Source organism: Cynocephalus volans, chromosome 3 (assembly GCF_027409185.1).
Source record: "Cynocephalus volans isolate mCynVol1 chromosome 3, mCynVol1.pri, whole genome shotgun sequence".
Lineage (NCBI taxonomy): Eukaryota > Metazoa > Chordata > Mammalia > Dermoptera > Cynocephalidae > Cynocephalus > Cynocephalus volans.
The window spans coordinates 27798594-27809760 of record NC_084462.1 but is presented as its reverse complement, the minus strand read 5'-3'; the positions used below and the strand labels follow the sequence as shown (position 1 = coordinate 27809760).

Genomic DNA, 11167 nt, shown 5'->3' with positions numbered 1-11167 from the left:
GGGACTCAATGAGGGGGAGGGGTTCTGGGACGGAAGCGCAGCTCAGCTAAAGGGATCCAGGTTCACTGCGAAAAGCTATGAGTGGAGGGAGCTGGAGGGGCTGGAGAAGAATGTGAGCTCAGCACTGGGCTCAGGGGAATCTTCCGGGTGCCTTTGCAGGCGGTCCCTGACTTCTGGGTCCAGCACCACCAGGGCTGGACAACCATACCGACCTGCAGGAGGCCGGGACAGCGCAAGGTGTGTACTGTCTCAGAGGGTGGAGCGACGGAGGAGCAGATGCGCAGCTCCGGGGGCAGCCACCCACTGCTGCAAACAGCCGTGGCCACGCCCACACTGGGCTCTTCGCGTCCCCGCCGTTCCAGGTAGTTGGCAGCGCCCCCATCCCCACGCCGCCCTTGCCAACGGCACCGAAAAGCGCGCGGGGGAGGGTGGCGGGGGGCAGGTGGTAAGTGGGGGAGGAAGTGTCAAGCAGTTTGTGATTTGCATCTCAAATCCTTGAAGCACCCCTCCCCTGGCCTGCCCAGGGGAATTCTCTTCGAGGGGCGGGGTGGGGGGGCGCAGGACCTACCCAGCATCTCCCCACCCCTACCCCCCGCGCTGTGCGCCGCTCCAGGCCAAGTCCTTCCTCCCAGGACGCTCGGTGAAGGTGGGAGGAGGGACCACGTCACTGTCCCCAGGCGGGGGAGCGCGGGCTCCGCCCCTCCCGCCCCCACCGGAGCGCTGGGCACGGAGCTAAGACTAACCGGCCCCAGCCCAGGGCCAACCCAGTCGCCTCCGCCAGTGCAGACAGCCACAGGCAGGTGCAGGCGCAGCCGCGGCGCGAGCGTGCGGAGCTGAGCCGTTAGCGCCAGCCGTCCGCGCGTCCGTCCGTCGGGGCGTCCGTCCGTCCGTTGGCGCGCCACAGCTCCCGCCCAGGCCCGCGGCCGCGGCCCCTAGCCTCCCCGCACCCCCGGAGCTGCCCGGCGGAGCCGGCTTTGAGGCGGCAGCCATGTCCATGGGCCTGGAGATCACCGGCACCACGCTGGCCGTGCTGGGCTGGCTGGGCACCATCGTGTGCTGCGCGCTGCCCATGTGGCGCGTGTCGGCCTTTATTGGCAGCAGCATCATCACAGCGCAGATCACCTGGGAGGGCCTGTGGATGAACTGCGTGGTGCAGAGCACCGGCCAGATGCAGTGCAAGGTGTACGACTCGCTGCTGGCGCTGCCGCAGGACCTGCAGGCGGCCCGCGCCCTCATCGTCGTGGCCATCCTGCTGGCCGCCTTCGGGCTCCTTGTGGCGATCGTGGGCGCCCAGTGCACCAACTGCGTGCAGGACGACTCGTCCAAGGCTAAGATCACCATCGTGGCGGGCGTGCTGTTCCTGCTGGCCGCCCTCCTCACCCTCGTGCCGGTGTCCTGGTCGGCCAACACCATCATCCAGGACTTCTACAACTCCCTGGTGCCCGAGTCGCAGAAGCGGGAGATGGGCGCCGCCCTCTACGTGGGCTGGGCGGCCTGCGCGCTGCAGCTGCTGGGGGGCGCGCTGCTCTGCTGCTCGTGCCCGCCGCGCGAGAAGAAGTACGCGCCCACCAAGATCCTCTACTCGGCGCCGCGCTCCGCCGGCCCAGGCACTGGCACCGGCACGGGCACAGCCTACGACCGCAAGGACTACGTCTGAGGGGGCAGACGAAGGGAGACCCCAACTCCACCACCAGCTGGAGCGCCCATCCGTCCAGCGTGCAGCCTTGCATAGGAGACCAGCCCACCCCCAGATGCCAGGAAGCCCCCTCGCTGGGCTTGGAGGGGCCGGCTCGACGCCCCCTTCCCCAGCTGCCACCCCTCCGCCGGCCAGGGAGCCGACTGCGGGGCTCAGGGACCAACCCGCATACACAGCGAAACCTCGTCCCTCTGGAGCGCGTTGCTGGGGTGGCCACTGCTACTTGCCCGCCCCGTCGGGCTGCTGCCCCAAGCCTGCGATGGGCAGGGGAACCGGCAGCCATGAAATGGGCCACTTGATATTTTTCAATAAAAGCCTTTCGTTTTGCAATTGCTGGCGCCTCCTTGTCCTGAGCACCCCCTCAGGGGTCGGCCTTGGCTGGATACCACTCTTCTGTCGCCCTGCTCTGCAGGACAGAGGTTCAGTAGCGAGAAATTGGGGTTGTAAGCTGAGCCTGGTGCTCACTGGGTGGTCACTTGCCTACTCGCTGCGGACTCAGGCAATGAACAAAACAGAGGCCCAATCTAGAGAGCTGGCATGAGCACTTTCAGCATGCTGAGGGGCAGGGGGGTGGGGGAATGGGGGGGTGAGGGAAAGGTGCATGGATCCTCTGCAGTGCGCTACAGATTCCCAATCTCTGGTGTGCCACGTGAAAGAGCACATTGGACACTGATTTCATATTTGGAGAAGGAAAACAGAAAGACCTATTATTTTTTGATAAAAACACACCACCAAAGTAAAGCTGGGCAAAATCTTCTCACCTGGAGAAGAGAAAGGGACCCCATCTTCTTCCTGGGACCCTCAAGGGAAAAAAAGAGGGAGGTCTCAGAAGGGGCATATGTCACTGTTATTTATCTCAAAGGGGCCTGAGCTAAACAACATTCCTGAGAAGCACTTGTGCCTTGGAGAAGGCACAGGAGGTCCAGGCGGTGGGAAAAGGGGCCTGAGCTCAGGCCCAATGCAAGAGACGAACAGCTCTGTGCTTAGCAGGTGAGAGATTCCCAATGGCTGGATGGTTTGAAACATGATAGGGGGAGTGGTCGGGACGCCCAAGGGCCCAGCACAGACAGGCCAAGTCATGAAATTACAGACTTTGGACCTAACTCTGGCCGTTAGGGAGTTGTGGAAGGGAAATACATGGTCGGATTTAAAATAACCTCTCCAGCAGCCCTCGCAGAGCTGGGACTCAAGGAAGAGATGAAGACAGGGAGACCATGTTGGAGTATATGCAGCCATCCCCACAGGAGATGCTGGTGGCCAGAAATGAGTCAGGGGCTGGGAGGAGGAGCAGAACCTGATGGGGGCTGTTAAGGAAGCCAGATGAGCAGGACTTGAGAGCTATGTGGATGTGCAGAGTGAGGAGAGGAAAGAATCTTGGATAACCTCGATCTTCTGCCTTCAGTTGCTGATGGATAATGGGGCCATTTACCAAAATAGGAGATCAGGCTTCTGGGGGTTCAATTTTGAGTGTGTAGAGTCTGACAAGCCTATGGGACATCTAGGTAGAGATGTCCGGAAAGTAGGAGGGCATACATAGAGATTTGGTAAACTTGGGAGTTGTTAGCATACAAATGGCAAACAAAGCCAAGGGAGTGGATGGATGAGATCAGTCCAGAAACCAAAAGAAAAAAAAAGAGTTTCAAGGAAGTCGGTGTTAGCTACAGCGTCCAAGGCTGCAGAAGTGGTCAGGCAGGATGAGGCCTGAGGAGTAGCCATGGGGGTAAGAGCAGCAAGGTGGTCCCTGGTGGCCTTAGCAAGGGGCGTGGGAGCAGAAGCAGTGAAGGGAAAAGTGAGAGGGAAGTAAGATGTAAAAGCAGAAGCTGAGGACTGTGTGTCCAAGAGGTTTGCTTAAGATTGGCCGGTTAGCTCAATTGGTTAAAGCACAGTGTTGTAACACCAAGGCCAAGGGTTCAGATCCCTGTACAACCCAGCCACGGGGAAAAAAAAAAAAAGGTTTGATTAAAAGGGACTCATAGGCCAAGCTGGCAACTTGAGGGCAAGGGAGGATCATACAGGTATTTGGGGATTGGAGAGACTTGAAATTACCTATCTCTAAGTTATTATCTCTCAGACTTTTTTGGCTGCAGCAAAAGTCCCTGTAGCAGTTCAATTTCTTAATAGAACGCTCTACTTAGCTACATAAAAATTCTCCTCTGGTTAAGGAACACCAACGTGCTGTCACCCTTAATGACCCAAGGAAGAGGAAGTGGGTTACTATTAATAGTAAGTGTTCTCTAGCTTTAGGTCACTCTCTGCAGGATTCTAGGAAAAGACTGGGTGCTTGGATTACTCTCCCCAACAGGTTTTCCTTTGGGAACCACTCTTCCAGCCTAGGGGAAAAAAGACAGCTAGAGTAAAACTGAGTGTACAGGCGGAGGGGGATGACTGGTGGAGCTGGATCCTGGAGAGCGCTGGAGAAGAGGACGCCGGCTTGGTGAGGGGGCGGGGCTCAGTAGGAGAAAGGGCTCCCAGAGGGAGGGAGGGGGGCTTCAGCAAGGAGACGGCTCAGGGATAGGAAGTGATGGGCAGGGAACTGAAAGGAGGTTTCTCTGGGCCTGTCTGGGATGGGATTTGGGGAAGGGGGATGGAGAAACGGAGGACCAAGAGGTTGCATCTGCTTCCACCCCCAGCAGTCCCTGGCCAGGGGAACCTGGGGGCCAGATTATGCCAAACCAGAACTGAGGGGCACTGGGTCCCAGAAGCAGGGTTACTAATTTACCATCAGTTTCAAGAGGGGAGGCTGGACCTCATCCCTCCCAGCCACACTCTGAAGCCCAGAGCCAGCTTGCCTCCTGTAGCCTAACCCAGCACCTCCAAGCCAGAGGGATGTGGCAGAGAAGGGAGACAGACCTAGTCCTGCGTGGGGGTGGTCAGGGCCCCAGGGCTCCAGACTCTCTCCTCTGGCTCCCTGGTCTCTCCCCAAGCCTGGCGCCCCAGGAGCCTCCCCAGGGGAGGCAGTTACTGAGGTGTCCCACTCCATTGCTATACCCTCCCGCTCATGCACACACATCCTTGCCTGGCTTCAGGGGCTGCCCTAACTTGACTTCTTTATATCCTTTCTGGAGTCTAGAGCCTAAGCAGAGGGGGTGGAGCTTGCAGCATACAGACCACAAGCTGAGGAGGGTCCCAGGGAGTCTTCATAGGGCTGGAACAGAGAAAGGCATTTGGTGTCAAGGAACACACCCTAAGCTGCGAGTCAGGAAACCTGATTTCTCTTTTTTTTTTTTTTTTTGTCTTTTTCGTGACCGGCACTCAGCCAGTGAGTGCACCGGCCATTCCTATGTAGGATCCGAACCTGCGGCGGGACCGTTGCTGCGCTCCCAGAGCCGCACTCTCCCGAGTGCGCCACGGGCTCGGCCCAGGAAACCTGATTTCTAGATCCAACTTGGCAACTCCTTTGCCATGTGGCTCTGAGAGATTCTCTTCCTCTTCTAGGTCTGTTTCCCCATAATTTCAACAAGGGGGCATGGGCCGGATTATCCATGAGGACCCCTCTAACTTGTCTTTTCCATCTCCATCTTTTTCCTTATCGCCCCCTGCAGAGGAAAATTAGCCAGAACCAAACTGACCAAGTAAACAGTGCAGTTCACTTCCCCAGCCTCAGTTTCCTCATGTACAAAATGGGTACAACAGTAGCACTGAGCTGTGTCAAGGATTAGCTGAGCCATCCTCTGGGTTCCCAGGTAGCCTATTCTCTCCCCATCACAGCACATATTACACTATATAGATATTTTGTTTGCTGTCAGACTTCCCCACCAGAAGGTTATCTCCCAAGGTCAGGGACAGTGTCCTGAGCTTCCTTCTGTCTGTAGCACCCAGCACAGGCTGGCATGGGGAGGCAGGTCAGAGGTGTCTGTGGAATGAAGGCACGCCTGTCTGCCTGTCTGCATGACAAGCACCTGGCACAACCGCTAGGCCTGCAGCGGGAGCTCAATTAACGTGAGTTTGTTAATATTTTGGTATATTCGGCCAGGCAGGAGCCTGAGAACATGAGGGAGATGGCTGGGTCGTGAGAAAGTCCCTGGGTTTCTTCAAAATCCCCCTGCCAGGCCCTGGGGCTCTGTCTCACCCACCTCCCACTGTGGAGCCGCAGGCATCCTGGTCTGGCCACACCTGTTCTAGCTCTTCCTCCTGCTGAGACCAAACGCCAAGTGCTTTATCAAACAAACACAGCGTTTATTGTGGCTCCCTCAAGGTCTGGGGCAGACCTGGAAGAACAGACAGTACCTTCCTTCTCATCCCCTACCAGGGTTCCATTTAAAGGTCATGCATGCCAAGGCAAGCAGGCTCTGCAGAACCCTGAAGAAGAGAGGGAGAGCATCGGCTCCTGGGGACCTTGAGCAAGTCACTTGCCGCTTCTAGCTCTCATCTGTAAAAGAGGTGATATTGGCCCTGCTGTATTTGATCCCATAAGAAAGTTAGGCTTTACACTGCAGGGCCACAAGGCTCACAAGGTGATGAGACTGGTCTTCAGCCCATCAGCCTCTCATTATTTCTAGATGTGTCCACCTCTCTTCTCCACCTGCACTGCCACGACTCCTTCCAGGCCACCGCCATCTTTCTGTAACAGCCTCAAGAGGGTCCCTGGTCTCCAGGATCCCTCTCCACACCCACAACCAGCTATGCCCTTTCCAAGCCATTCACCTCAGAACAATCCTAAACCTGACCATGTCACTTGCCTACTTAAAATCCTTCAGGCCCCTTATCCCCAGGTGGCTCTCAGGATTCCACCAGACTCCACGGCATGTCTTAAGGGCCCCTGCAAGAGTGGGGCCATGCTTGCTTCTCAGTTCCTGCCTGTGCTTTCCATATTCTCCCCCTTCCTCCCCATCACAGCCACCAAGGCCAACCCCACTAGACATCCTTCCTTCCCTTCCTCAAAAATCCTGTACCCTCTGGACCCAGGGCCTCAGCTCAAGTTCTCTCCTCTTGGCACAGGTTCCAACCTCATCTCAGCCCACTTGGCAAGCTTAGAGGTCACTTCATGTCTCAGCTGAGGGAAGGTCCCCGACACCTGTGCATCTAGAACCATGCAACTGCAGCCAGACTATCTACTGTGTTGGGGAGGGGCCTTACGCATCCTGTTGACCTTGGTATGCCCCGAGCCTAGCAGAATGCCTGGCATTAAGCTGATGCTCAGTGAAGGAGAGACAAGTTTCATGCCCATGGTGTAGCTTGGAGAAGACACTCATTGTATAGTCTTGGTATCCTCACTGAAAATTATTTGTCCACATATGAGTGTTTATTTCTGGGATCTCCATTCTATTCCATTGGTCTATATGTCTGTCTTTATGCCAGCACCACACCTGTGTCTTATGTACAATCAAGAGGGCTGTTACAATCTGCGAAGCCTTCACAGACCAAATCTTGAATAAGTAGGTTTCTGAGCCTTGAATACATAGGTTTCCAACGGGCAGAGATAAGAGGGAAAGGCTTTCCTAGGGCTGGCCCGTGGCTCACTCGGGAGAGTGCGGTGCTGATAACACCAAGGCCTTGGGTTTGGATCCTATATAGGGATGGCCGGTTCACTCACTGGCTGAGCGTGGTGCTGACAACACCAAGCTAAGGGTTAAGATCCCTTTACCAGTCATCTTTATAAAAGAAAAAAAAAAAAAAAAGAGGGAAAGGCTTTCCTGATAGGAGTCACTGAATGGGCACAAGCAAGGAGGTGCACGCAGAAATGATATGCATGGGCATGACTAGAAGGCCAAGCTGATTGAAGCAAAAAATTCATACCCAGGAATAGTGAGAGAAAAGGCTGCTGCAATTCAATCCCAATGTCTCTGACTGGTGTTGCAGGTCCTTCCCAGCCCCTCTCCCAGACCTGATACTGGAGCCATCTGCATCTGTTCCCCTAGATGTATCCAACTGTTTCAGCCCCCACATATTTTACTCTCCCTATTTCTTCTACCTGAAAACTTAAATGCTATCCCCATTTCTTCCATTTTCTCTTTTTTCCAAGTCCCAACCATCACTGGGGAATTGGCAATTCCTTGGGAATCCAATGAGGAAAAGATAGTCTTTTCACGAATAGTGCTGGGAACTGGATATTCACATGCAAAAAAAATGAAGTAGGACCCCTACCTCTCACATTATATACAAAAATCAACTCAAAATAGATCAGTAATAAGGCCAGCCTATGGATCACTTGGGAGAGTGCGGTCCTTATAACACCAAGGGCACGGGTTCAGATCTCTATATAGGGGTGGCTGGTTAGCTCACTTGGGAGAGTGAGATGCTGACAACATCAAATCAAGGGTTAAGATTCCCTTACTGGTCATCTTAAAAAAAAAAAAAAAAAAAAAGATCAATAACATAAGAGCTAGAACTATAAAACTCTCAGAAGAAAACAGGGCAAAAGCTTCATGACATTGCATTTGGCAATGATTTCTTGGATGTGACATCAAAGGCACAGGCAACAAAAGAAAATACAGACAAATTGGACTTGAAATTTTAAAGCTTTTGAGCATAAAAGGACACTATGGACACAGTTAAAAGGCAATCTATGAGATGGGAGAAAATATTTGCAAATCATCTGTCTAATAAAGGATTAATATCCAGAATACATAGAGATCTCCTAAAAAACTCAACAACAAAAAACCAAGCAACCCAATCCAAAAATGGGCAAAAGGCTTGAATAGACATTTCTCCAAAGAAGATATACAAATGGCCCATAAGCACATGAAAAGATGCTCAACATCACTAATCATCCATTAGGATGGCTACTAGGAAAACACACACACAAAAATAACAGGTGTTGATGAGGATGTTAAAAAATTGGAACCCTTGTGCACTTTTGGTGGGAATGTAAAATGATGCAACTATTATGGAAAACAGTATGGGGGGTTCTCAAAAAATTAAAGATAGAGCTACCAATGATCCAGTAATTTCACTTCTGAGTATATGCCTAAAAGAATCAAAAGCAAGGTCTAGAAAGGATATTTGCACACTTATGTTCATAGCAGCATTATTTGTGACAGCCAAGAGGTGAAGCAACAAAATGTCCATCAGGGGATGAGTGGATAAACAAAATATGGTCTATACATACAATGGAATATTATTCAGCCTTAAAATGGAAGGGAATCCTGCCACATGCTGCAACGTGAATAAAACTTGAGGACATAGTGCTAAATGAGATAAGCCAGTCACACAAGACAAATACTTTATGATTCTACTTTACATCAGGTATCTAAGATAGGCAAATTCATAGAAACAGAAAGCAGAATGGCAGTTACCAGGGGCTGGGGGAATGAGAAAGGGAGTTGTTGTTTAATGAGTACAGAGTTTCAGATTTGGAAGGTGAAGAAGTTCTGAAGATCTGTTTCACAGTAATGTGAATATACCTAACACTATGAAACTGTACATTTAAAAATGGTTAACATGGTAAATTTTATGGTATGTGTTTTTTACCACAATAAAGAAACTTAGAGGAAAAAATAAACAAAATTCAAAGATGCACAAAAAATGGAGATGAAATATTAGCATCATATGTAACAGAGAACTAGTTAATATACCCTACGTAAAAAGAGTTCCTGCAAATCAATAACAGAAAGTATGACACTCGGGCCGGCCCGTGGCTCACTCGGGAGAGTGTGGTGCTGAGAACACCAAGGCCCCGGGTTCGGATCCCATATACGGATGGCCGGTTCGCTCACTGGCTGAGCGTGGTGCTCACAACACCAAGTCAAGGGTTAAGATCCCCTTACCGGTCATCTTTTAAAAAAAAAAAAAAAAAAGAAAAAGAAAGTATGACACTCCACAGAAAAATGGGCAAAAGAGAAGAAGCAATTTTTTAAAAATTATTTGTGCCAAAAACATATGAAAAGATGCCTAACTTCCCTGTTAAATGATAATCTCTAGCTTCTCTAAATTAAATAAGATTTTCTTTGGCTGGTCCCCTTTCAAATTGGCACACTTTAAAGACCAATTGTATCATCAAGCGCCTGGCAGGAATTTGACAGCATGCTGGATTTTGAGGGGCTTTATTGAAGGGACTGTGTACAGAGAGGTATTGGCAGAGTTAGGGGATTCAGAAAAGGAAGTTGAGGCCTCAAGAAATTAAGATGGAGCCACGGAAAAAGGATTGCTCAACAGTAGCCACAGCTGTAGAGGACACAACCTCCACTAGAAGGGCAGACAATAGATTTGGGGACAATAACTAGCATTTTGATGATATCTAATATGAGAGAAAATAATAGCTTACAATTGTTGAGAGCAAGTATTGCGTGAATAATGGTATTATTATCATCATTCCCATTTTACAGATAGGGAAACTGAGGCACAGAGATTTTAAACTATTCGCCCAAAGTTCACACATTAAAACAAGGGAGCTGGGCTTTGAACCCAGGCAGTCTGGGCTGCTAGATCCCAAGCTTTTTAAGCACTGCACTTCCTTGCCTCTTTTATTTTTCTCTTCCCCTGTGGGTGAAGTATGTATTGATACAAAAGTTTTGGAGGGCAATTTTGCCTGCTTCTATAGAAAATAAAGACCCTTATAAATATAAAAATACTCTGAGACCCAGCAATTCCACTTCTAGGTAACATTGTTGAGAAATATGCACACAGTGTGCAAGGATATGGGATATTTGTTTATGCAGTGATAGATAACTTGAACAGACGCCATCCCCAGGTCCAGGGGTAATTCCTTATTAGATTAAGCCAAGCATGGTGGTCTCTTTCCCTCAATAGTTTAGAGTGGGCATGTGACACTTCTAGCCAGTGAGACAGGAGGGAAGGTCTGTTGGGGGACCAGGCTTCTACATTCTTAGGAAACAGACCACCCTGTCTTCCCCTGGAGGTTGTCCTGTCAGGTGGTGACACCTGGAATCCTATCACCAACTTTAACTCCGAAAGGAATGAACCTGAGGATGAAGCCAATGACACATTGGTTTGGAGAGGAGGAACCTGGAGCCCTGGAAACATTTTTGACCCAGTAACTGTGTCATCTCTGGAGCACCCTGTTTTGCTTTAGATCTCTGGTTGTGGGAGATATGGCTTTTCTTATTGCTTAAGCCAGTTAGACTTGGGGTTTCCAGCCAGAAGTGTTCAAACCAGTACAATTCGGCTGCAATAAAAAATACTTTTTTTTTTTTTTGTAGCTGGCCGGTATTGGGAACTGAACCCTTGACCTTGGTGTTACAAGGGCTGCCACAAAAAAGAATCAAGTACAGCAAATTCTATGAAGTAGTCTGGAAAAAAAAAACCTGAGTCTGATCAATTTTACGTATCCAATATCAGTTTACAAGATGTAAAAAGACAGAGAACACATTAAACACAGAATACAATCAGCAAAATCCAGAATATGGAGAACTCTCTAGGTTCTAACTCTAACAGGTTAGATCAAAAGAGACGTAAAAGATATATCAGCCAATCACAGTTGTGGACCTTGATTCCTGATTCAAATTGTTAAAGTTGATGGCATTTATGAGACAACTAGAAATTTGAGTACTGAATGGATAGTTGATAATATTA

General features: G+C 50.6%; 1 protein-coding gene across 1 annotated transcript; it reads left to right on the top strand.

Moving 5' to 3' along the window:
* Nucleotides 1–879: 879 nt before the first annotated feature.
* On the top strand, nucleotides 880–1918 carry CLDN3 (claudin 3). The gene has a single exon (XM_063091464.1). The coding sequence runs from the start codon at nucleotides 989–991 to the stop codon at nucleotides 1655–1657; it is 669 nt and encodes a 222-aa protein (XP_062947534.1). The 5' UTR covers nucleotides 880–988; the 3' UTR covers nucleotides 1658–1918.
* The last annotated feature ends 9249 nt before the right edge of the window (nucleotides 1919–11167 follow it).